We start from the raw sequence: 27,470 nt of genomic DNA, 5'->3' as shown, positions 1-27,470 counted from the left end.
TGAATTCTGGCCACAGGTAGACAAAAGAATGATGTTAGATTTCAGAGTGTATTTTAAAAATAAAACTTCAATGAGGCAGGTAACATCTACTTTCCTACTTGTAGGATGTTTCATGCTTTCAAAACGGATTTTCCTACTTGAAAGCTATTTTAACAAGGTGTCTGAAAAGCTTTTGTAAGAATGTGATGTTGGTGTGAGGGTGATGATAGCAATGCTGGAATATAATTGCATTATTTATCCTTTTGTCTTTGACTTAGAGATAATAAGCTCTTGATATCTTTACCAACAATTTTTTTTCTTTTCCTAAAGTATCTTAAAATGCATCTCTCCTTGCATTGTATGTATGGCAAATTGTGGTGAAAAAATCTTTCCAAACTAAACAATGCAAGGCACATTTCTGATAGGAACAGTTAAACGTAACATACATGGCCAAGGGCATTCGTTTATAGCACAGTCCGAGTGCAGTGGGATTTCTCCCAGGTAAGTGCATATAGGTTGTAGCCTAGGATGAGCAACAGTTCCTTTTTAATTGGAAGTTAAATCTCAATAGAGTGAGGCTGCAATCCTGTGCACATTTACCTTGGAATAAGTTTTGTTGAGCTCAGTGGGACTTTTGAGTAGACATTCATAGGATTGTGCTGTAACTTGTGTTGTCTAAATCATTACTTTCCAGGCTTCTGCAAAGGAGTTGGGAGCAGTAAGTGTGTGTGGGGCATGGGCTATGACAGCAACATGATCATGCTGCTGCGGGGGGGGGGGGGTGGAGGTGGAGAGGGGTTTTAACTTACCTAAGGGAGTGGCGGCCTCTGGGGGAATACAGGGAACCCTGCAGACACCTTTGCAGGGCTCCCCAAGCCCCAAAAACAGTAACAAAAAAAGATTGAAAATCACTTCCACTTCTTGATCTTTTTTTACTGTTAGCATCTGCAGGGCTCCCTGCACCTCCTGGAGGCAGGCACTCCCTTAGGTAAGTTTAAAAATCACCCTTTCTCCCCCCCCCCAGCAGTGTGATACTGGGAGTCACATTGCTGCCTTGCCCCCTCCCTGCCCCTTAAAGAGGCAGGGACAAGTGCTTCCCTGGCTGGTGGAGTGTAACCCACCAGTTCAAGAACCACTGGTGTAAATTATCACCTTGTACTCTGATCCTTTAAAGGCAGGGCAGATTAAAAGTCTGTTCTCTTCTCCCCCTCCCCACACGAGACCCCTAAGAGCAGCTATAAAATGTAAAAAAAATAAAAAAGGTAAACAGTCGTGTCTGACTCCAGGGGGCGGTGCTCATCTCCATCTCCAAGCCGAGAGAGCTAGCGTTGTCTGAAGACATCTTCCATGGTCTATATATAATCTTTTCATCAGAGCACTTATATTCCTTCATGTTAGCTTTCTATGATAATTCACAATACTGAGGAGCCGCTTAGTTGCTATGGAAACTTAATTTCCTGAAAAATATTGATACACACCCCCAAAATCTTAATTGGGGAGTATGTGTTCAAATGAAAGTTCATAACTGATTTAGTATTCTGCAAGCTTCAAATTACAGTACTTTCCCTCCCTTGCAAACCTCTACAGAGCAATAGAAAAACTGAATGGATTCCAGCTTGAAAACTACTCGCTAAAAGTTGCATATATTCCCGACGAAATGGCAGCACAGCCACCTCCACAGCAGCACCCACAGGGGAGACGGGGTTTTGGGCAGAGGGGTCCACCCAGGCAAGGCTCACCAGGTGCAACTACAAGGCAGAAACCACAGTCTGATGTTCCACTACGTATGCTGGTTCCCACCCAGTTTGTAGGAGCCATTATTGGAAAAGAAGGAGCCACCATCAGAAACATCACAAAACAGACACAGTCAAAGTAGGTTGTCTTTTCTAATTTGTTGTCTTTTCTAATAGTTTAATTGTATAGGTAGAAGGAGCTTTGCATGGGAGAATGTGTGTCAGTCTGCAGGGTACTTCCGTGCTATGTATGAATTTGATGCTTGGGTGCAGCATTTTGCCTGAAGTGAACCAGTGTGAACCTGTAAAATGTAACCTTTTAAAATAGTGCAAGGGGAGCTTAAAACCAGGTGAGCTAGTGCTCTAGTACAATTTATTGAACTGTTTATTATTAAGTATGTTAGCTGCCTTGGTGTTTCAAGAGATGAAAGATGGGATATAAATGAAAATAATTAACCTAAATCTTGACTTTACATTTAAATTCTGGGCAATCTTTTGTTCAGGCAAGCTGTAGTGTTGAGCGTCCGGAGGTGTCCTGAGGTGCGGGGAGGCCACGTGTGACCTTTGCACTCCTCAGCAGGCCTCCCAGACGCTCTTGGGATGCACTTCCAGTTTGCTGAAAAACTGGAAGTGCCTCCGTGTACGACCTCACTTTACCTCAGAACACCTCCCAAACATGACTGGAAGGTTGTGTCCAGGAGGTAAGGCCCTGCAGACACAGATTGGAACCTGCGTTGAGTCAAATCTGTGGGTTCTGATCCTATGAACCAGCCAACCTGTACTGACGATGCTTTCGTTAAAACAGTTTTGGGGAACTGTCACCTAATTCTTTTTGATTCGAAATGAATCTCCTTTTTATTCACTGAGTTGCCTGTTTATTGATATAAAAATAAATGTCTGAAAACTGAAAATCACTGAAAGCAGTGAACACAACAGTAAACTAGTGTTCTAGAATTACTCATAGAGTGGTTGATCTGCAAGGTGGCACCAGTCTAAGAAAGGGATCTGTAGAGGAGCAGTATTTTAAGGCATTAAGCCTAGTGACAAGGAACTGGCCAGAACCTGGCTTGGTATCTTGGTATTTATGATAGAGAAGAGTTTTAAGATTTATGGAAGCTTACGGGAAGATGTAGACACTGTCTGGTTATGTTGCTTAATGAAGTTGCCCAAATTAGCTATATAGTTAAACTTGCATCTTGAGGAATGGAAATATAGTTTGTATAGAATTTGTTTGAATGTGGAAACTTAAGCAGAATGGCTTTCCACAGAAGCTGTCACTGCTTTCATTCAGCAAGGGAGATCTATGTGCAAAACTTGCCTTGCACATGCATTAGCTGATGCATTTAAGTATGAACAACTGTGCATTATGATACTCACCTGGACCCACTGAACTGACTGAATGCATCCTTGGGTTTGAATCCTTTGGGAGTGTGTTGCTGTGTCCACAGGCCACAAGTTGTTACCCCCAGCTTGAGCTGGATTGAGGCCCCTGTGCTTATGGGCAATGACAATGTATTGTTACAAACTTAGGCTGCTCTCTGCAGAATGCATGCACAATCTCTACTATTGTTTTTCCTTTCCAGAATTGATATTCATCGTAAAGAAAATGCAGGTGCTGCTGAAAAACCAATTACGATCCATTCTACTCCCGAAGGGTGCTCAACTGCTTGTAAAATTATCATGGAGATCATGCAGAAGGAAGCACAAGATACTAAATTGTGAGTGAAGAATTAGGCCAGTCATTTTACTTTTACCTCAGACTAATTGCGTTGAAGCTTATTCATGGTGCATTCTACTCAGAAAGATATCATTGACTTACCCAAAATTTAGCAAAATTGAAATGGGGGAAGGATGCCATTTTGGAACACCATGTTTGATTTTTACTCTGGGAGACATTGACTTAGAAACATGCACATAACCAACCTCTGTTGGTTTGATGCACAAAAACAGTGTTTCCCAGTTTGGGGGTCACAACCCCTCAGGGCAAGTGTGCCTGACTAGAAACCAGTAGGTGCTGTTGGTATGGCACTTCCAGGTTTTGCTGCCGCCACCAAATGCACGTGAGTGGAAAAAGGGTTTTCTACTCGTATGCATTTGGCGGCAGAGCCTGGAAGTGATGTACCAATGGCACTTATGGGTTTGGGAACCACTGACTTTAAATGTGTGTCATAAGGTAAACTCTTGTTGATCATATCTGCCTCTAAAAATGCTATCTTCAACAGGAGAAATGAAAAATGGTTAACGTTTTCTTTTCTTTTTTGCTGTAATAGAAAGTTTGAGCATACATTGAGTTTTCCTTCACTACCTTTTAGTTCTACTACCATTCAAGTGAAGTGGCCCCACAATTGTAGGAAGAGAGTAGTAGAATGGATATAAGTGTTCAGGAGCTAGGAATCCAGGTTTCAGCTTCAAGTTAATTTGTGAATCATGCTTGAAAATGCTTATACAAAGCTGTTAATTATGAAATAAGCAATGGATTCAAAGCACCTCCTTGCTGGATGTCTTCTGGAAAATGTCATCATTTTTAGAGCATTCAAGGCAAATATGGCTTGGAAGATTCTTGTGCATGATGCACAGTGGTTGCTGTCCTGGCAAATTTGTGGTTGTCTTTTTGCCAGTGGTAAACCTGGATCCCATCAATATGACAATTCTTGCTTTACCTAACTGACCAAGCAACTCAAGTAATTCCATGCAGATTGTCATACTTGATCGGCTATTCTAGTATTTGCTGTTACAGTCAATGAACTGAACAGATGTCTGTAACAGGTGCTGGTTCTTAACTTAAAGGCTATTGTAGCTGTAGTCCAAGCCAAACATCACCCTGGTAGCTCTACCTGAGACAAATGCAGTAAGAACACTTATAATTTTGAGTTTGTAAAATGCATTTGTAATTGGGAATGTGCCTACAAATTCACTGTTTGCTCCTCTGCTTCCTGGTGAGCAGGTGGCTTAAACAGTGTACAGCCATCAGCTAGAACAGGGGTGTCCAAACCTTTTGGCAGGAGGGCCACATCATCTCTCTGACACTGTGTTGGGGGCCAGGAAAAAAAAAGAATTTACTTTTCAAACTTGAATAAATTTACATAAATGAATATATTAGAGCTGGAACTTATAAGAATGAATGAAGGTCTTGCAATAGCTCAAGGCCTATAAAAGGCCTTGCACAAAGCAAGGCCAGCCTTTCCTTTGCTGCCACTGCAGCATCACAGATGTGAAAGAGCAAGCAGTGGAGGGAGCCCTTGTTCCACAGCTCATGTGAGAGGTCAAACAGTTTGCCGTCACGCTGAGAGCAGTTGCATCAGGCCAGTGCAGGCTCCAGCAAGTCTCCGGAGGGCCAGAGGCTCATTGGAGACTGGGGGCTCCCTGAGGGCCGAATTTGTTGTCCTCAAGGGCCACAGGTGGCCCCAGGGCCGGGGTTTGGGCACCCCTGAGCTAGAATAAAAGGCAAAGTTGCCTTAAGGTTGGTGAGTGCATGAAGCCCAATAGGGTACTTGGACTCCTGGCCAGAAGTCTCACTAGTTATGATAGAAGCTTGCTCCAGGATCAGAAATGGAAGAAATGTACCCTTGCACAATATCCTTACTATTAGTTTTCCCTCTGGATTAAGTAGTACTATTAATTACACTTATGGGAATTCAACAGGCTCTTTTCTTGACCTAGAGAAATTTTACTATGACAATTTCTATAAGCCTCCTGATTATGGTCAGCTATGTCAACCTGACTCATTGCAGAATGAGTCACGTTCTTAAATTTGTGGTTGACAGTAAATTATGTGAATCTTAGTTCATACAATTCTCTGGACTGCTTACAGCACAGAAGAAATTCCCTTGAAGATACTAGCACATAACAATTTTGTTGGTCGGCTTATTGGCAAAGAAGGACGGAATTTGAAGAAAATTGAACAAGACACAGACACTAAAATCACAATATCTCCGTAAGTTTTCATTTATCTCATTACCAAGTGATGTGTGTTTGTGGAAATGTGGTTTATTGGTGAAGAATGTGTGCTCCCCTAGGTGTTAACCACAGGCTGTCCCCCCATCACAAAAAGTTCAGATCTATAAATCAATACCCAAATCCTCTTTGACAGAGTACACAATAACAGCTGTTTTTGGAAACCATATAATGAGCCAGTAACTAAAAATGATGTACTTATTGGAACTAGTTTAATGTTCAGCAGTTTCCTGAAGGTTAGTGTTACTACATTCATATCTGTGCGTATTGCCAGTAAATTACTGAAGTGCAACTATCAAATATACATTTGGCTCTGTGGCTCTGCATAGAATTGGACAGATGTACTGCTACTTTCTGCATCTCATGACCTTTTGGTCTTACTGTTCACAGCCTTGTTTTTCACTGTGCATGCATGCATCACTGCCTCGTGTGTCGGATGAAGTAGGCTGTAATTCATGAATCATATGCTACAATAGATCCTTTTGTCTTTAATGTGTTTCAGGGTGTTTACTTGTGTGAGTGATCCAGTTGAACAGTACGCTGTGGTTTGTTTTGTGGCATTTATCTATTGCTTTCCATCCTTGTCATGTCCTTACAACAGGCTCATAACAAGATCACTTTTATTTGTGTCTTGCACATGGGAAAAGAGGCAGAAAGGTTTATGATCCTCTTGTGCATTTGTGATTGAGCAAGAATTGGAATCTATGATATTGGGTCTCTCTCAATCCAACGGTGTCAGTATTGCAAGACTGCCTGTTATGTGAAGTCTTGCAGTAAGCAAGAAGTTTTTACAACTGGTTGGCCTGTCTTTGACACATTTGATATCTATTACAGAGTCATATTTTTGCATCATACTATATTTGGTGATGATGCCTCAGTAGGTTGTATTCTTGTGTTTTGTTCCTCCTGTGGAAGGAGCTTCCACAGAAGGAAGCAAACTTTAAGCTGTAATGTAGTCTGACTATGACTGCTAATTCTTTACTTTCTCTAAGGCTTCATATAATCTGGAAAATTCTTGATTCGTACTAAACTAAGAAAAATACTTACAGCGCTTCATTTTCAGACTATTCTTCTCTGCTGGATGAGGAGAACATGTAGAAAGAATGACTGCTTCTGTTGAACTCCAGATGCAAGGTTGATCAGGTAGGAGGTCTGGTCTAGAGGGTAGAGCCTCCATTAGCCCGAAGATAACATCAGAAGGTCGCCAGTTTGAGGACACGGCAGCTCCCTGAATGGCTGAGAATGGCGAGACCTTGAAGCAGCTGACAAGCTGAGCTGAGTGATTCCACCTGCTCTTGGTGTGAGCAACAAGCATCTTTGCTGCCCTCCATGTGAGAGATGGAGCTGCTTGTCAGCCTGCGTGGGAGAACTGGAGGCCAGAAGTGAGACCAAACCAGGAAGATCCATTCTGAAATGTTGTTGGTTCTTGAAAGGGAGAACCTCTAAGATTGCAAAAATCCCCTTGAGGGATTTAGAAATGCCTGCCTATGTAAACCGCCTTGAATAAAGTCAGAGGAGTAATCTGATGACCAGAAAGGCGGTATATAAATATCTAGTTATTAGTTACTATTATCACACAGACATCATTTTTTCTTCTTCTTCTGGTGAACCTAGAAAGGTCAGCTGCTATATATGAAACAAGACTTGCCTTTGCAATTTCTTTGTAATGATCCAATGAGATGCCCTCCTCTTTGTGACAGAGGCACCAGCCAAAGAAGCAGGCTTTCTGAGCACACTTCTGTCATGCATAGAGAGATAAGGCAGCAGGCATGCTGTTTTGTCCCTTGGTAATTTTCTCTTTTCAACTAACTAGTTTGACCAGAAAAAGTAAGAGAGAGCAAGCAAAAGGAAAGGCCCGAATAGTCAATGGTTTTGCTAAGCATTGCTGTTGAGAAAATAAAAGAATCTTCTTTCCTGTTGAAACAAGACAAGAGCAGGAGGACATTTCTTGCAGTGAAATAGCTTCTTAATCCATTTTTGCCCAGCCCACAGGTGGTCCCTGTTGTGTATATTTGGTCCCTGTTGGTCATTTGGTCGTTTGGTCATTTGGTCCCTGTTGCGTATATTCAACGTTGGACAGAAATGAATAGCCGCCTTGCCTTCAGTGCTTAGAAATGATCTATAAATACTAACAAAGGCAAGTTCTTGTTTTTTACTCCGGGAAAGACTTTGAAGAATGTTCAGACCATCCAGGAAGGCTGAGCTTGCAGAAGCTGGATCTGACTCCAAGCACTCAAAGGAATGATCCAAAACTTACTGCTTTGTTGGTATGCAAAAGGACCTACAGAGAACTGGAGTGACTTGGAAGACAGGACATAAAATGAGAACATTTCAGGACATTACAAGAGGGTTTGGAGCTTCCCCTCTTCGATGCGCTTGTCTCTCTCACCAACCGCATCATCTAGGAAATCTGATTGATCAGTGTCAATTGGGTCTTGTCCTTAGCTGTGGAAAGCATGAAAGTCACAGAAGTCTAACATTCTGCTCTTGTGCATTGATGAGGAACTATACTTTTTTAAGGTTCTGCATCTGACGGGATAGAGTGAATTTAGTTCTTGTGTTGCCTTCTACAACAAAAAACCAGGGAAGATCTTCTAATTTCCCAGTTTTGTCAGGCAGGATGCTTTCCCTCTTGTTATAAGTAATGGAATCTTGTGTAAAAAAACAGGAGTAGTTGGCCAGTAAGATGTACCTTTTAAAGTGGTGTCCTCTTATATTTTGCAAGGATAGAACAATTACCCCTGTTCATCCAGTCATGTTGTCTTTTCCAGTGACTGTTGCAGGTTTTAAGATTGTGAGCCCTTTGGGGACAGGGAACCATTTATTTGTACAGCTTTGTGAATTACAGATCCAGACTGATTATCCGTGAATTTGGGACCTGTAGTTTTATCTAACTGCAGGTTCTGAACCTATGAGTTCAGCTGGATCACTCTGGTTATGGTCGGAGGATTACAGGGTACCTGCCCCACAGATTTCATTATCTGTTGGGGGAACAGAACTCCTGGAGATATTGAGGCATGGCCCTAGTTTCTATTGGGAAAGAAAGGTATACAATAGCCCTTCCTCATCTGTGACTGGTGGTCACCTCTGGGAGTTCTTCTGAGGTACAGGGAAACCACACATGACTTCTGCATGACTTGGGGTGCCTGCTGGAGCCTTCTGGCAGGCACTTCTGGTTTAGTGAAAAACTGGAAGTACCTGTCAGAAGACTCCAGAAGGCATTCTAAGGTGTAGGGGAGGTCACATGTGACTTCCTTGTGCATCAGAACATGAGGTCTAACCACAGAGTTCATTCTTGTGGTTTTCGGCATCCATAGGGATTCCAGGATCAGAACCCCTGCAAATGCCAAGGGTGAACCTGTATAAATATTCTTAAAAAACCAGAACAAGACTTGCTTTAGTATCCACTATTACTGCTAATGTCTCTTGAGTCAGCTCTGTTTTTAATAAATGAATAAGGTAATATGTGATTTGGAACCTTACTTTCGTTCTATGGAAAAGGAAAATAATCTTGTCCTGGTGTCCCTTGTTGTCAAAAGACTGTTGGACTGAGGTTTGATTCTGACTGAACTACATAACTTTTATTTTCACTTTGGGAAGCAAATGGTTGAAAGCAATAAAAGTAAACTGAACTGAAGTTCCTTGCCATCTGTGGCAGCCCATAACACCATAATACATATGCTGCAGTATGAAATTTTAAGTAGCAGGCAACACTAAGACAAACGGCAACATAATTGTATGTTTATGAACATACAGTCTTGTATTCATTACACTGCACTTGGAACTAATTTTGAGATTGGATTGTCATTTGGCATCCAAAGTAATGTTTTTAAAAATCACAAAGTATTACTAGCTGCAACTACACCGAGTTGAATCGGTTCAGCAAAATGCCAAATAGCTTTAGCAGGAAGAAAACTGCTAAAGGCAATGTTTCAGGATCCTTTCTTTCCTGAAACATTGCCTCCCAGGGCTAGACCCTGGCTGCACCTTGCCTGTGTCACCACATCAGGTCTGCTACTGAAGGTAGGTGGAGAGGCCATGTTCCGGTATATTGAAAGGGCATGTCTGTTCCCCACTCCCATTCCTGGACCACGTATCCAGCTATACTTAGCTAAACATGCTGAAAGAGGAAACCATGTCTTACTTTTTGCCTAGCTATACACACGTGCACCACTAACAACTTTCGCTTAACGGACTGCATATATGACAGTGGTCAAAGCACAATAAAGATGTTCTTAATGAGGCAATTGTGTCTCCCATACGCTGCAGCAGAGTGTCTGTTTACACAACAGAAAGGCTGTTAATGCAAAGAAGAGGCAATTTATCTCCGGTAGCCTGTGCAGTCAGCAAGTATCTGGCAGGCAGTGTCTGTTTACACAACAAAGGCAATAGATTGGACTGATCACTTAATGACCTAATCTCATAACGGATCGGAGCACGTGTCCCCATTAAGTGGTGCACACCTGTACTGTGCTTGGTGGTGCAGTGGCTGCTAGGCAGTCTTAACTGTGAGCAGGAGTAGTGATGGAAAAGATGTGATGGTCGCTCAGATGGCACTTCCTGCTATTGCTTCACTTTGAGCTTCAGCAGCAGAGGTTGGATCCTTGAAGTTGCTTTTTTCATCACTTTTTAAATAATACACACATACAGAATGCAAACATGAAGTCTTCTAGGTATTGATGCTTTCTATTTACAACTGTGATTGCTACCCATTGAATACAATGGCTTACCACTTCATGCTTTGTAGATTGCAGGACTTGACTCTATATAACCCAGAAAGGACCATTACAGTTAAAGGCAGTATTGAAACATGTGCCAAAGCTGAGGAAGAAATAATGAAGAAAATCAGGGAGTCCTATGAAAATGATATTGCTGCTATGAATGTAAGTGCATTGCTACTAATAATTCATCATATTCTGATAAGAGGACTGATAAAATTCAGTGGAGGTAGGCATTCATGCAGGAGGATCATGGTGTCCCTCTCATCGGTGTCAGAGAAAAAGCAGAGCAAATTTTTGTCCTTTCTAATGCGAGGCCACTTGACACATTTAATCCCTACTCACTGAGTGGAGACACTTTTTAAAAGTGATGGCTCTTTTCTATTTGGTGGGGGGAGCAACTGTCCTTATTCATCTCAGCATAGCATCTTTTCTAGTGGTTGGCTGTTGTTGTCCTCCTTGGTTGGTTGGTTGGTTCCCATCCCCGCCATGATTATGAGCCCCTTTTGAGATAGTTCACTATCTTCCTGTTGCTTTGCTGTGTTTTTTCGAACGTTGTTCAGATATTTAAGGTAATATTAAATATTAACATTTAAGGGAACAGATAAACACAAATCTAGTTTAATCCATTTGTAGGGGGTGTAGGGCTGATGCTGAACCATTATGTTCCATTAGAACCTTCCCTACACCACTTCTTTCCAAGTTATATGGCAAAATGGGGCTATGTTATAAATCACTTCCTATCTGTCTCAGTAATAAGCAGGGTTATATGTGTCCCAAATCTGATGATTGTGTATTGCACTTTTTTAAAGGTTGTAGCCTTGATTACTTTAAAAGAGAGGCTAGAAATGGTGGGGGCGATACTTGGTAAAATCTCAGGAGCTTGTTGCATCTCCTTAGCTGTCCTTGCTAAGCAACTCTTCTGCTTTTTAGATCCAAGCTACAACAGTTTTTGCCAGCAAGGGACAGTCATCCTTTGTATTTCACATTTCTGCTTTGCAGTGACCTCATTGGCTGTTGCCCATTGTGGTAGGCTGGCTAAAGCTCCCAGGAGCACACTGCCTCGCTCTTTCAGCCATCACAGGACCTAAGAATCATCTTCTGTTGGCATTACTAATCTACAGTAGATTAATACATTTCCTGTAACTTCCTGTTCAGCTTTATTTTCAGTTGAGAGAAGAATTTATTTGGTAGTTTAAATAAGTGTTTCCCAGTATCTGTCCCTTCATAGGCTACTTAAATTTGGCAATAGTTTTACATCTTGCATATATAGGCTCTGTTGTTCTGCCACTTAAAGTATTGGTTTGAATCGCAGGTTGATAACATTATACAATAGTAGAAACTGTCTTTGTGTGTTAGAATTTTGTAGTGCTATGATGTTGAGCTATTCATTGACATGCTAATATTCTTTCAACAATGTGGTAGATCTCAGAAGAATCTGAGAAGAATTCAGAAGAAGAAGACTAGGTCAACTAATATAGCATAACTTGTCAATGTAACAGTGGTATCTTGAGGGAGTCAAGTTCTTCTTGCTTTATTACTCTACACAGGAAGCTGCTTTATGCCAAATCTGACCATTAGTCCATGTTGCTCAGTATTGTTTATGTACTGACTAACAGTAGCTCTCCAAGGTCCAACAGAAGTCTTTCCCAGTCCTACCTGGACGTGCTGCAGATTGAACCTGGGACCTTCTGTGTGCAAAGCAGATGCTTGTCCATTGAGTTACTCTTTTGAATTGTAAGGAGTTACTGCATTTTATACATAATTATCCTGTATTTATTCCAAGTAAGATAATTCCACCATAATCTCTGCTCTTGTGAGATATAGAGTTGTTGCTCATGCAGTCCACTCTGTGTCCCTAGTCCTAGTTGTTTCTCCCTATGCGCAATCCTAACCCACTTTCCAGCACAGAAATAAAGGCAATGCAGCTCTGAGGTAAGGGAACCAATATTCCCTTTCTTTGAGGAGGCCTCCATGAGTGCTATCCAACTGCAGGATGCAGCACTCGTCCCATTGGTACCACTATGCCAGTGCTGGAAAGCTGGTTAGGATTTGGGCCTGTAAGTCTATATGGGCTCCCTGGGAAGTTGTTGAAAATATATTGGTCAAAAAATATTGGCGCAGTGCCATAGGTTGAGGGTCTGTGTACTGATACAGCAGTACCTGCATCTTATCTAAAGCACTTTTTGTCAACATAGCTGTTTCATATCCCAAATTATTTTTATCAAAACAATGATAATTGTTCTACAATCCATTCTGAACATAAAATCTTCAAACAGGATTTTGAAACTTATTATTGACTGAGCAAAATGTATAAATTTGATGAGAAAGTGAGCAATATATTGGGTAGGATATCCTAATGAAGATTTCTCTATTTTTAATAAGTGGCAGCTGAGCTAACCATCTCTTGTGTCATTGCAGCTTCAAGCACATTTAATTCCAGGATTAAATCTGAATGCTTTGGGTCTGTTCCCACCTTCTTCTTCAGGGATACCGCCTCCCACAGTGGGTGTTGCTTCAGCTGCCGCCGCCTCTTCATATCCTCCGTTTGGGGTAAGTATATAATATTAAATTCAATACAGTTATCTTTCACACACTTCATTGCTGTTAGAAGGTTGTGTGTGCCTGTTAGGAGGCTGACTCTTTGTATTTCAAGACCTTGAATGTGCTCTCAGTGTGACTTTGCATAATGTAATGATGGGGAACAATCCCATCCTTCAGCATGTGTTCTGACCTGAGCTTATATGGGAGAACAAGTAAGAGAAGCAAATAAGATGTATATGTTCCATAAAAAACAGGTCTATTCATCACAGTTTTTCTATTAGTAGTTGAGATAAGTGGCAGACATGACTACATCTGTGTGCAACTGTGATGAATGCAGAGATCTGGAGTTGATGGGCAAGATATATGTTCTTTGCAACCTTGTTAGATAACAAACTGAAGCTGAAATGTATCCTCATTGTTTTGGTACCACAAGTGAAATTTACTAGAAATACTTGTAAATATAGGCGGCCAGCAGTGTCTGCAGGTTCGAATATCCGCAGTTTCCAAACATATGGGGTGGGCCACCTGTAACCCACTGATCCTAGCTAGAGCTGTGCTCCAGTCTGGTCCAAAGTTCTTTCAAGAACCGAAAAGGCAACTTCTGGTTGCATCTGGAAGTGCCTCCTGTCCTGACAGGTCCAGTCAGGTCCAGAGAGCTTGGGGCCCTCTAAATCCAGATTCCAACATCCATGGATTTCGGTATCTGCAAGGGTTCTGGAAATGGAACCCCCACATATACTGATGGCCACCTTGTAGTCTTAAAATGCGTTGCATATTGAACAGACATTCTAGAATTCTAGAGATAAACTAACTACTAGATTACTAACTACTAAATTAACTGCATATTGAATAAACATTATAGAATTCTAGAGGTAAATTAGCTACTTCAAATTTCAGTAATAAATAAAATATTTATTCCTACTGGTGTTCTTCAAAGGGATTTCATAGATGCAGTATTTCAGTCTTGGATTTGGAATGCGGTTGGGCCTTGAACAGTAGTACAGCACACAATTTCCTTACTATGAACACTTTGGGAACGAGATGGAGAGGGGGGTTAGGAGTGTGTGTGAGAGCAGAAATGCTTTCCTGTCCTTCCATTATGCAAATCGTTGCAATTAGATAGGAGTTGCAACTGTGCACACCTTACTTATAAAGAGATGCCTTTGTAACTGTAGACTTCAAGAATAACATGTCAAATTTGTAAACTTAGTAGGTTTCAAAGAAAGCACTAGATTTAAAACTGGTAGGCTATCCTTACTCAGCATTCATTATTAAAAACTTTAAAATCTAGGAGCTAATCTTTCTCTTGTATCATCGTAGCTTCAGACATCCACTGTTATTGGTTTCACATCACATCAATATAGTGGTATCTCCAGAAAAAATTACTATTGTAAAGTGGAGTGTCAACTGTATAGTGATTACTGATATGTCTACAAGCGCAGAACCAGTTGCAAGTTTTTACAGTACACAATTAAGCAATTAAATATTACAAGTCAAACCCACAGAGAACAGGAAAGGGATCAACTGAATACTAGTAATGCAGTTAGCCAAATCTCTAGATACATTGGCTGAACTGTCTAGCGAAAGGCGATAACTAAAGTGCAAATAGCCAGGCAATGCAAGGGTGCTTCATTTTCAATGCATGTTTTTGGATCAAAAGTTAGTTCAGGCTGGTAAGCGTAACCTTTTTATCTGATACAGGCATAGCATTCATTGTAGCTAACTTTCTCAAGTTTTTCTGCAGAATCAATGTAGGTGGATGGTAGAACAAGCTCAATCAGTATAGAAGTTAAATAGGGAAGGATTAAAATCTGTGTTTATGTGGCATGGATGTAATTATATTCCATAAAGTAGATTTGCTAATCTTTATTAAAAATCATATGTTACTGAAGTTTTATGCTGTGACTGAGATATTTTAAAGTATACAGTCTTATGTAGTTCAAAGCAGGGTTTCTCAAACTATAGGTCACAACGTGATTGTTGGTGAGTTGCGAAGCTGAAACTGACAGGTGAGAAATACATGGAGCCCTTGAACATGCCTTCTTCCATTGCAAAGGGCAGGCCGAGAGGAATCTAATGCCTCCAGAATAGTCCCTATCCAGTGAACTATGGAAAGCAAAACTAAGCAGGGGTGCCCAAGGAGATTACAAGCTCAGGAAGATCTTGCTGTCAGCTGTCTTCCTGACTCATCCACAGACACTACAACTCATAGCCAGAATTATGACCATAGAGTTGGTCACACATTTTAACACATGACTCTGGGATGTGGATCCAACCTCCCAAGCCCACTTCACAAGTGCTTCTTTGTCAGGTGGAAACTTATTCGGCAACTCCTTGGGCCCCATTCTTATGGAGACCACTGATGAGAAGGCCTCTGCTAGGAAATGGGGAGGCTAGCATGCAAGAACTCTGCACTCCTTTCAGAAACCAAGAGCATTCAGAACCACACACAAAATGGAGGATACAAGCCTAGGTGGCAAGCTAACAAACCCTCCTACAAGACCCCAAACCAGCACCCCTCCTTGTCCAAGAGAGCCCAAACATCAACTGTTTGGCTCAACTGTCATCATCAACTGTCCAAGAGAGCCCAAACATCAACATGGCGTGGTGCCATGAGCCCCCTACTCACAGTCACATGGGGGCTGTCTGCAGTTCTTCACAGGTATGTGGGCAACAGATGAATAGATCTTTGATACTGTGAAGGAGGGTGTGGCTCTGGAGCTGCTGGCGCCTCTTGGACAGATTTGTGGATTCTTGGCAGGGTAAGGTGTGAAAACTTTGAGAAGGGGAATTCCCTGATAAGACCAAATTTCCCCATTTTATATAATGAAAAGAGGTGATAACGATAACAAAATATAAAATGTGACAACAAGATAAAAGCCCTTAACATTGCTTTCTACACTTCTAATTTTTGTACAAAAAAAAACACCAACCAACCCTGAAATCTGTAAAAAATAAAGCCACTTTATTTGGTTTTTATTTATTATTTAATGGGGGGTTGCATAGGTAACGACTGTGGCTGCATCTGTATCACCTATCTAGTACACTTTTAAAGTAATTATAATGTAAATTTTGGATTAAAAACACATAACACTGCTTTCTACACTTCTAACTTTGAAAAAACACTGAAATCCCTCCCAAAATGGTTTTCTCCCACCTCTGAAAAAGAAATATGAAATTACTGTAAGATGAAATGGCAGGAGGGAGGCAGTGCTGAGAGAGGTTTTTGAAAACATTGTGAAAAGGGATGGCATGAGGCAGAAGGCTGCCCAGTAAGTAGTCATTTCAGAGAACGCAATTTTTCTGATGTACATTTTAGTTCAGTGACTTACTCATGGTTTTGCTTCTTGTCAGGAGTTCCTGGAAGGTACTATGACTAATGTCCCAACATTGTTGAGAGAATATTGTGATCAACAGTTCCACCTTTTATATATATTTTTTAAAGTTGTGTTATTTATTGACTTACATGACTGATATTCAAGATGCCGAGCTTATTTCAGTATGCTCTCACTCATTTATGTTGATGGTTTCTTTCTCTACCACTGTTGTGTTTACTGGAAGAGTAACATGTTTACTAGATATTAACCTTGCTGTCTGCATCATTTTTAGGCTTTGCTGGAAGTACTGTAAAAGAGCTCATCTCTGCATAGGCTGGGGGGGGGGGAGAACCTGCCTCTAGTCCTTACTTGTTGATCTTTAATTGCTATTCAGAGAGAAATATAAAATGATCTTTTTCCTAGTTTTTGTCTGTCCCTTTTTAAAACAATGAAGAACCAGACAACTATTTTTGTGTTTTTTAAGGCATGCTTCACTATCCTGAGTGTTGCTTGCTATAGTGATTTGCTTTTTCCTTTGACACTCATGGAGGGTGTCATTTGAAAGGTACAAGGCTACTTCACACGCTAATGTGCATATGAAAACTTAATTGTAAAGGTAGCACATTTTGATGCACGTGTACCTTTTGTCAAAGACCCAGTGTGCTCCAGCCCCCTGCTATTCAGTGCACTTAGTGGCAAACTTGGATTTGCCACCATGTAATATGTCATTTGGCTTGGGCTCCTTTATTGCAAAGAAGAAATTTGAATTGATATAGGAGGATGTAATATTTTGATGAATCGGAAAGAACTGAATATCATACCAAATGGGCTGGAGATTTTTAAAAATCTACTGTAGTCTACATTGTTCAGGGAGTATTTTTCTTTCCATAACATGCAATAAACTATGTTTCCCTCTGTTATCTTTCTGTACCTGGTTACTGGTACTTCCAGACTCACGTCAAGGTTTTGGTTTTTACCTTTTAGAACCCTAAACCCAAATGTAATTGTTCTCCCTCCCTCCTGGTATGCTTAGATCTTCAGGTGCCTAACTTGTGAATGCCTGCCATAATTCTAACATGAAGCAGGGCCTTAGTAGTAGTATTAGCCCTTTTAAATGCCCTCTCCTTGGAGGTCAAGTAGGCACACACAGCAAGTTTTGGGCAAGGAGTTAAAACGTGGCTGTTCAGGAAAGCATTTGATGATGGCAGTCAGTCTGCTTTGTTGTTGTGTCTTCCATTGCTGCAGCTGATTCGTTTGTTGATTTTGATTGACTCTTAATTTTATTGTTTTTGTTGTACACTACCCTCTTTCATATGAGAGAAAGGTGATATAAAAGCTTTTGCAACATACATCTTATTTTTAAAACAATTTTTAAAATTGCATGGTTTAAGATTAGGTTTGAAATATGCTATGCAGTGGCGTCACTCAGGTTCGCGTCACCCAGTGTGGGATGCCAGCGCATCACCCCCATGCAGTGGGCGGGGCCCCAGATGGTGGGTGTGGTGGTGTACCATCACTCCGCCCCCACTGGTTTTTTGGCTGTACCTTTTGGTAGAACACATTCTGCATGAAATTACGCATTGATTGATATATAACATGATGGTATTATTCCTCCAAACTGTGATTTTTAGTGATTTTGGTCACTAGTGGTGTCACACACCCCCTCCCAGGGTGTCAACTTACTAATACCTTATTGCAGCAGTTCTCAAACTTTTAGCAATGGGACCCACTTTTTAGAATGACAATCTGTCCAAGACCCACAAGAAGTGATGTCATGGTGGAAGTGACATCATCAGGCAAATTAAAATAAGTATAAATAATTAAAGTAAAACAAATAATTAAATAAGTAGAAGTCAGCCCTGGTTCACCAAGTGAATTTCCTCTGTAGCCTGCTGGCAGTAATACCTCCCCCTCCAAAATCAGTAAGGTTTTTAGCCCTACCTAGTGCCCAGTTCAATTTAAGAACTTCTGTTTAAACCAGATCACTGTCAGGATCCACCTAGCTTTGGAAGTCTCAAAAAAGTTCACCTTATCAGCTGAAGCCTCTGTTTTGATCCTTTTTAGTGGGAGGGGGCCTGGCTTCTGAAGCATTTGTTGAGCTCCAGTTCCATCAGATCAGGACCATTCTGGTGGCTTCACATTCCCCTTTGCCTGGCCTGTCCCCCGGCCAAGGCACGTTTGCTTACTCGCAAGTAAATGTGACTGTAAGGCTTAGTTTCTCTTTCCATAGGGCTCAATACATTCGTCTGCTTGGAGGGAGGGAGGGACTTCCTTCTCAGGTGTTTTTGGGGACTGCATTCATTGGATCAGGACCATTCTGGTGTCATTGGATTCCTCTCAGTCAGCCCTTTCCTCTCAGGAAAGTCAGACGGACTAAGGCAAGTTCACCTACCCACAGGTAAATGCACAATATGGCTCACTTTCACTTTCCATGCATTTTTGTTCTCCAGTTTTTTGGCTATAACTTTTGATAGAAAGGAGATATTTCACTCAGGTTTTTTGCATTGCATTCTGCTCGAAATTCCGCATCCAACGGTTTATAATATGGTGGGGTTACTTCTAGCCACCGCAATTTTATCACGTCACCCCCCTGTGCGTGTCACCCGGTGCGGCCCGCACTCCCCTAGCGACGCCACTGATGCTATGTAGAAAGAAATGGTTAACTAGTCAAGATTAGAATGTGAATCTTCAGTCGTGTCATACTTCAACTCATATGCACTTTAAGAATATTTATATACTGCTTTTCAACAAACGGCAGTTTACATGGCAAACTCAATAAGTGGTTTTAAAGATGAAATCTGTATACTGTTTAAAACTGAGCTCTCTGTTTTCCTTATGGTAAAAGTGTTCAAATTGCATAATCACTTGGATCTTAATTAAACTGGCACTGAGATTCATAAATAGATGAGGGGGAGTTTTTTTAACTTGCCTGTTCAATCTTACCCTCAAGAAGTAGAGTGAGTATGTATGTGTCTTGTCATTTGAATTTAGGATTGTGACTTGCTAAGGCATACTTAAGGTATGACAGATATCCTATTTTAAGAAAAAGGGCCCGTGAATATGAAAACCGATTCTGCTTACAAAGGTGACAAGACATTAATTTAAGGAGACAAGGTGAGAAAGCAAGTGTTCACACAATGTAATAGGCACCAAAAAGCAATTTAAATAGATACTACTGTAGGTGGCTGGTTGGGGGAGGGGAAGAGAAGTTTGCCAATGGTGACAGATGGTGTGAAGTGGAGAGAGGGAACAGAGGGTGTTAGTATCATTGTAGCTACAGAGGAGAAAATAATTTGGAGTGGGGTTTATTACCAAAAGGCATTTTTCCTACATTCTCCCCTTTGTGAGGTAGATAAAAGATGGCATGGAGGAAAGCTTCTCTCCTGGCCAAAAAGGTTAGTTCCCATTTCAAACTGCAGGAGGGGAGTTATTGGCCCTCATTTCCTAGAAAAGTTCCTGCTTTTGAACCTGTGAGGCTGCTTGCAGTTGTGCTCTGTTTGCAAGAGACAAACTTAAAAGAAATAAACAAGATCCAGTGGGTAACAGAAGGAGGAGTTGCTCCTTTAAGTGTGTTGATCTTGAAGACAAAAGTATTGCCCTGACAAATGCATTCAGTAATATGAGGATCCTGGAGTTTATCCTGGCCTGCTCTGTTAAGGGTTGCTGCAACCTCTTCTCAATGGAGCCTCTCTAGAGGAGATATGCAGGGTCACCAGGTGGTGTTAATCCATTTTTGCCTGGCCCACAGGTATACACATTTGGTCCCTATTGCATATATGCAATTGTTGGACATAAATGGCTTAAATTGACTTGCACCTCTGTAGAAGCCACCTTTTGGACTAGAAGCTTCCATAGGTGGAGTGGTACTAAGAGGTGGGGGGGGTCACCCACCATGGAGTTACTGCTTTAGGACATCCACTTGTTAGCTGTCCTCTTCCCTTTCAAAAGAAGAAAAGAGATATGTGAACAGTCATATTGTTCTGTTCATGAGGGAACTCTTGCATGATTAGTTTCCATCTCATGATCTCCCTAGTGTGAAGTTCTCAGTTGATTTCTCGGTCCCTTCCCGTCCCTCCATGACACCCCCCTACCATAAAAATGCTATTGGAAAAGGGGAGACGTTTCAGTCATTGATTCTGTATTATGTGTTTTATTAGAATTGCCAGCTGATCATGCAAAATATGTAGGTGTGTTCTCAGAATCAGGGGATTGAGACTTCTGCAGTTCAAAATGGGGGTCTGATTTTCCAGCCCAGAGGGAGGAGCTATCTGTCTTCCTTCCCTTAAAATTCACAAGAAAGGACAGATTTTTTTTTTAATCACAAAATCCAAAATTCCTGTGGATGTTGGACTGAAATTCTAGCCAGCCATACCTTTCCATAATTTTTAAGAGGTGCTTGATAAGCAGTCATTTTGCTGTACTTTTGCCTCTTGTTTATTTGAGAAGGGAAAATTGCAAAGTACAGGAACCAAAAGACTTTTCCAAAGAATAAAAAACTGACAGTTATGGATTGTAGATGAGAAGAAACCATATAGAATCTATACAGGCGTGTTTATCGTTGCCAAATTAGATTACCCACCAATTGCTCTTGGGCAAAATGATTTATCCTATAACAAGCTGAGACAGTGCAGTGACTCAGTTAGCCCAAACTTCTGAAAGGCTTCATGAGTTATGGAGGGATTTTTGTTTTTTAATATTTCCTTCTATCACAGCATAAAGTATGTATATGAGCACATTTACATGCTCACATTACACACAGAAGAAGAAAAATAACATTGTGGAACAGTTTCAGTTCTTTTTAATAACTGGTTGTTGTGTATATGGCTATTTGGAAAATTTTTGTGTTTCGGCACTACTGGGAGTAGTCGGTATACTGGAGCAGAGTTTCCCAAACTGTGGGTTGGGCCCCACTAGTGAGTTGCAACCTGTTGTTGATAGGTTGTGAAACTGACAAGCAGATAGCTGACAAGGAAAGTGTATTGAGCCCTATGGAAAGTGAAACCAAGCCACAAGTGTCTGTTTACTCACAAGTAATTGCCCATGCCTACATGCTTTTTGAAGGGCAGGCTGAGAGGAATGCAACACCAGAATGGTCTTGATCTGATGAATGCAGGGTCCAAAAACCACTCAATAATGAAGGCTCTAAGCTGACTAGGGAAAATGTATTCTGCCCTATGGAAAGCGAAACTAAGCGGCATGTGCATGTTTACTCATGAGTAGGCAAATGTGCCTTGGCTCTTCTCAAAGCTGAGCTGAATGGGAACTCAAGGGCACCAGAATTGTTCTAATTCAATATATGTGGAGCTCAATAAATGTGCCAGAAGGCAGTCCCCCCACCTCACCATAGTATAAAGGATAATAACAGGGGCATGAGCATCTCCTAAGGTGAAACTGTGCTGTTTTTTAGTTTTGTAAAGCTAGTTCGGTCACGATAGAGTGGTTTAAAAAGTGGGTCCTAGTGCTAAAAGGTTTGGGAACCACTGTACTAGAATGTGTTTACATTTTGAGTCCACCGAAACTAATTGTGTTTGGCTTGTTCCTTTGGTTTTCTTTTTGTCCTTGGGGTGGTTGGTTGTACAGTGTATGTTTAAGGAAAAGTTTAAGCAAACTTTGGGTTTTATCCATAATCTGTCTTGAGTAAAGATAATGAATCTAAATATCAGAGCTCAGAGAGATATCTAGTACAAAAAAAAAATACCTGAAAAGTCAACAGATATGCACAGCTTTTCATCAGAACTGGTAATGGAACTAACTATGTGATGACATAAAGGTATCAACTTAACATCCCAAACCATGTAAATGATTGAATCATTCATAGCAAGTAGCAGAATAGCTTCATCAACCAACTTACTACACACATCGGTTCCAAGAACAATACCATTTTGTGTTGCTCTCTTCTCTTCATGCTGAGTTTATATATAGCTTGTGATATACTGGGTTTCCAGATATTTACTAAAAGAAATACGTCTGCCCTTGTTTACTGACTACATTTTGTACTACACTTTAACAAGAGTTTATTCAACCATTATGTGGATGGTATATTTATTTTCTGCTTTCAGCTTTACTTGTCCTACTACAGTTCAGATAAGCAATAAACTGTTTTTTCTTTACCCCAGCAACAGCCTGAATCTGAGACTGTTCATTTGTTCATCCCAGCCTTGGCAGTGGGAGCCATTATTGGCAAGCAGGGGCAGCACATCAAACAACTTTCTCGTTTTGCAGGTGCATCTATTAAGGTAATAGTAAACTGATCAGTTTCAACTATCTTCAGTCCTCATAACTTTTAACAAGTTTCTACAAGTGTTTGTTGTGTTGTATGTCTTTCTTAGATGCCCTGATTTGAATGTAAAGCGGTAAATGCCCTGATGATGATTATGGAATGCATCATACTGGCTTCTTCAGAGACAAGATAATTAGAAACATGTTTCTAGAAGTTCTTTGAGGGGGTGCAATATAAGCTGCAAAACCTTGGTGGTCTCACCTTCCAGGCAATATTCTTAACACCACTAAACCTGGGGCCATGTTTGTATGTTGAAGGTTATTTTACCATATTGTAAAAAACTGGAAATGACTTTAATGAAAGATATAAAATCTGTCAAAAAAAACAGGGGTGTCAAACTCGTTTCATACAGAGTGCCGAAGATAGCATTCAGGGCTCCAGCTGAGGGCTGAAAGTGATGTCATTAAGCAGAAAGTGACATTAAGCAACTTATGGCCAGAAATCAGACCCTGTTCTCACTCATTAACTGCAAATTACAGAAGAGAAAGTATACAAATCTTGATCATATTTCAAGATTTGGGAAAGCCCAATTTTCATGCGGGCTGCCATTTCAGCTGTAACTCCTCAGCAGCTGAGAGCCTGAGGGCTAGATAAAAAGCATCCGGGGGCCACATCTGGCCCCTGGGCCTTACGTTTGACACCCCTGGTCTAAAAGAATATGCTTCTCGTGTTGCTCTAAATGCTTCAGTCTAAATAAGAGCTCAAAATGTCACCTGTCATGTGCTTATTGTTAAAGTTCAGTTTCTAGACCAGCCCTTTTCAACCACTGTGCCGTGGCACACTGATGTGCCATGAATGGTCTGCAGGTGTGCCGTGGGAATCTGGGGAAGGGTCATTTATTAGTAGAGCCATTGGGGGATGTGAGCCCCCCACCACCAGCATGGTGTGCCTTGTCAATTGTCAAAAAACAGATGGTGTGCCTTGACAATTTTAGTATCTTGTCTGTGTGTCTTGAGACGAAAAAGGTTGAAAATCACTGCTCTAGACAATTGCTCGCTTTAATGCATTTCCTCAATCTCATGTCTACCTTGACCGCTTGATAAAGAGCATCAAATTAGCAACATCATCAGAGTAGGGGGGTTTAGTTAGTAGTTTGTTTTAAGTTAGGGATAAGTAACCATTGAGTAGAAAATCTCACAATTATTTCCCAGATTGCCATGATCATGATTGAGCCATGATGCAGCATCAGAACATGGTTAAACCACAGTTCTGTAGCTCAACCCAACCCAGATCTGTGCCTAAATTGTGGCTTAAAACCAGAATTAAAGCAGCTTTTGAAATGGAACTGGAACTTGGGTTTCAAATGCTGGTTTAATTTATAATTTGTAAACCATTGTTAAAATCATAGCTCTAGCTTGGATGAGCCATAAAGTCATGATTTAAGTAACCAGAATTCGTCCAGTGCATGGGCTCAAATTCCATTCATGACCAAATAAATCATTGTTTTGTTTACTTATTTCCAGTGTGAGAGGAGATCTTAATCCATTCAGACTTCTTAATCACACTGCAGAAGTTTTCCAAATCTGGCTTTTGGATTTTCTTTCAATCAGTAAGAGAAAAGATGGATTAAATGAAGACAGGCTTTTCAGGGGAAAAAAAAGTCACTAGGGTTATACCCTCGTAAGTCAGCCTAAGTCATTTAGCACCGGGACCCACTTTTTAGAGTGAGAATCTGTCAGGACCCACCGGAAGTGATGTCATGACTGGAAGTGACATCATCAAGCAGAAAATTTTTTTAATAATCCTGGGCTGCAATCCTACCCACACTTACCAGGAGCAAGTCCCATTTATTGAATATACATGGTAGCTTGTTAAAAGTACTGGTCTGTAACATTCCTCAAATGCAGTCACATACCATGGTAGCATCAAGTCTAATATATTAAGAATAAAATGTTGAAATGAATGGGGACCCACCTGAAATTGGTTCGTGACCCACTTAGTGCGTCCTGACCCACAGTTTGAGAAACACTGCCGTAGGCTATTCAAAAATCATATAGCTGCTAATTGTCCTGCAAAAAGTTCAGGTTCTGCTGTTTGTAAGCATGTGTAAATAAGAGAGATAAATGATTGAGCATCTTTTTGGGGGTGGTTATTACATGTAAGTGAATAAATGGTTTCTTTCTCAATGTCTTTTTTTTAAAAGTCTTAAGATAGGTGAGTTCTGATAATGTCATTTTTAAAAAGTGGGTCCTGTTGCTAAAAAGTTTGGGAACCACTGCCTTAATGCAGTGATCCTCAAATTGTGGGTTGTGACCAAAAGTGGGTCCTGGTGCTAAAAGTTTGAGAACCATTGCCTTAATGGATTTGAATTAATGGGAAAATTTAACACCCACTTTCATGCTTATTATTAGTAGTTCATTTAGGTCCTCTTATTGTGACTGGTTGCTGCTGATGTTTAATATTTGTTTTGTATCTGATATTTTTATTTACTTTGTGTTTTATATGGTTGTATTTTTAAAAGTTATTGTCAGCCACTTTGGGTACCTTTTGAGGAGAAAAGTAGGGTACAAATGAATAAATTCATATTGTCAGTTAGGGGTGTGTGTGTTGCTGCTATGCATCAGATTGGTCTAGACCCCCCCCAACTACTCAGTTTACTGTGTTTTTCTTAATACTTCTGTGTTCTAGATTGCACCTGCTGAAGGACCAGATGCTAAACTGAGAATGGTAATAATTACTGGACCACCAGAGGCACAGTTCAAGGTACTGTGTTCTAAAGCTACCAGTTCATGTTTGTACCTGAAGATGCATCAGTAAAAGATGCATGTAGAGCACCTAAACTTTGTAGACATGTTATGCTTGGTTACAAACCATTACAGTTGAATCATATGATTATTATTCATAGGAGAGGTTAAGTTTGAACAAAATGCTTTGGCCAGATGTCTTGTGCAAGAGTCCACAATCTTTGGCTGGCCTTGGTAGTCAAGGCAAAATTCATGAGTACCAGAACCCTGTAGTTCCTCTGCCCCTAATCTCAGCACTACCTGTGTATGAGCTCAAAGACAATCCCTTGCTCAGCTCCAAGTTTGGAACAGTGGACAGAGACTTTGTTGTTGCAGAAGGCCAGAGCAAATTTGGGGGTGATCTGTGCTTCAATGCTTCAAACTTGGAAATGAGGAAAGAATTGTTTTTGGTGCTGGGCTGCAGAAGCAGTTGGAGCAACTTGGTGGCACAGCACCAAAATGGCAACCTTCCTCTCCTGCTTAGAGTTTGGAGAGGGAAATGTGAACCTTCTCTATAGTTGAGCTGAATTTCTAAGTTCGACATAACTGTGGGAAGATCCAACCCTGTCTTCAGCTCCAAGCTGGAGAACAAGGTTGTACTTCTCTCAACACACCCCAGAGGACAGTGAAATACTCCACATGCCAAGAGTGGTGAGTGGATTGGTGGACCGTAGGTCTTGTGTAAGCATAAAAACACTTGTCAATTCTCTAAAAATAGAGTACTCAAAAAATGCAGGTTACCAGGATAAACTGTTTAGGTTGTTCTTGTAGTAATCTTTCAGATGCATGGAAGTTGTTCACTTTACACTTTCTGCTCTGGTAACACATTTACAGTTAGTCTTCAGTCCATATAAATAGCCCTCCTATCTGACAACGTCTATACACACTTGTAGGGATTACAATATTTCTGACTATTATTCACAGTCTTGATCTTGATGTACTCATCAATAATAGCTGAATTATTTAGACCAGTCATCACTTCATTAAGGAGAAAATTAACTGAGGAGGTGGACATTAGAAAAGGAAGTTGGCTAAGAAAAAAATGTGCATACTCAGTAGGAAAATGACATTGAGAATTCAGCAACAAAAAAAAAAGATGAAATAGAAAAAATCAGATGAGGTTTCAACATCAGAAAGACACACACTTATCTGGGCTTCTCAAAACCACAAAGAGGACCATCTTTATCTAATGACTGACTGGACAAATGGCATTGGCAAGCTGATTATGAACTCCTAAGTCATTAGCCAAAGAAGATCCAAAAAGGTCCTGACAGTTATAGATAACAGCAGTTTGCAATAGAGAGAGAACTGCGTACCAGAAATAACTCTTAAGACCTTGTGACTTCCAATGTCAAACGCTACAGTTTTTGAGGGACGTTTAAATACTCCAGTCAATTTTCTTGGTATACAGCATTTCCAATAGTGGAGCAACTTGGAATAATGCAAAAGTCGCCTGCAAAAGCAGGAGCCTGTATTATCACAAGTAACAAATTGAGAGCCAGTGTTGTATAGTTATTTAAATGCTGGATGGTGACTGGGGGAGACCCAGGTTTAAACCTCAGCTGTGAAGCTCACTGACTTTATGAAAAAATGTGAAAAATGTATTTTATAATCTTATGAGATAATCTATTAATTGGACCTTTAAACTTCCAGCAATCATAGTCTTTATGGATATTTAGAAAAATAAATATTATAGTAGCAATATATTCAGCAAATCACTTCTTATGCTTATGATATAGTTTTAGAAGCTGTTTCTTTACTTGCTTTCATCTTTTTCTGACCATCTGCTCTTCTGATTAGAATATGAGTGATGAAGCAATGGAATAACCAATGAGAAGAAAAGTTGCTTCTTTCTCCCCAGCCTGCCTATATGACGTATATTGGGCACACTTTTCTATAGCCCTATAGGTTTTTCTTGGGACATGCACATATGATTCAGTTTGCTCTGATCCAGTCCAGATTAGATTATTGTAACATGTGCTGTACATGGGGTTGGCTCTAAAAATGGCTTATAAGCTTCAACTGGGCCACTGCCAGATTCCTGGAGGAGGAAATTAGATGGGAGCATGCAATACTTACTTTGCAACATCTGTGCTTATTACCAGCTTTCTTCCAGTCTTAATTCGGGGCCCAATCCTATCTGACTTTCCAGCATTGATAAAGCCATGCCAACAGGGCGTGGGCTGCATCCTGCAGTTGGAGGTAGCCACAGAGGTCCCCTC

The 27,470-nt window shown here is 40.7% G+C and overlaps 1 protein-coding gene across 4 annotated transcripts in view; it reads left to right on the top strand.

Moving 5' to 3' along the window:
* IGF2BP3 (insulin like growth factor 2 mRNA binding protein 3) overlaps nt 1-27,470 on the top strand; it is a 92,561-nt gene that overhangs the window by 61,140 nt on the left and 3,951 nt on the right. Inside the window, exons 6-14 of one of the 4 annotated variants that reach the window (XM_066627698.1) lie at nt 1,567-1,851; nt 3,296-3,430; nt 5,524-5,646; nt 10,414-10,549; nt 12,806-12,895; nt 15,546-15,558; nt 18,145-18,167; nt 22,362-22,481; nt 25,154-25,228. In XM_066627698.1, coding sequence (XP_066483795.1) covers nt 1,567-1,851; nt 3,296-3,430; nt 5,524-5,646; nt 10,414-10,549; nt 12,806-12,895; nt 15,546-15,558; nt 18,145-18,167; nt 22,362-22,481; nt 25,154-25,228 — 1,000 coding nt within the window. Of the gene's footprint in view, nt 1-1,566; nt 1,852-3,295; nt 3,431-5,523; nt 5,647-10,413; nt 10,550-12,805; nt 12,938-15,545; nt 15,559-18,144; nt 18,168-22,361; nt 22,482-25,153; nt 25,229-27,470 lie in introns of all 4 variants that reach the window. The other 3 variants (XM_066627697.1, XM_066627696.1, XM_066627699.1) reach the window with 3 other exon arrangements.

This window comes from Tiliqua scincoides, chromosome 5 (genome assembly GCF_035046505.1).
Source record: "Tiliqua scincoides isolate rTilSci1 chromosome 5, rTilSci1.hap2, whole genome shotgun sequence".
In the NCBI taxonomy this organism is placed as follows: domain Eukaryota; kingdom Metazoa; phylum Chordata; class Lepidosauria; order Squamata; family Scincidae; genus Tiliqua; species Tiliqua scincoides.
Note: the sequence above shows the minus strand (reverse complement) of the source record. Positions and strands in the feature narration are given on the sequence as shown.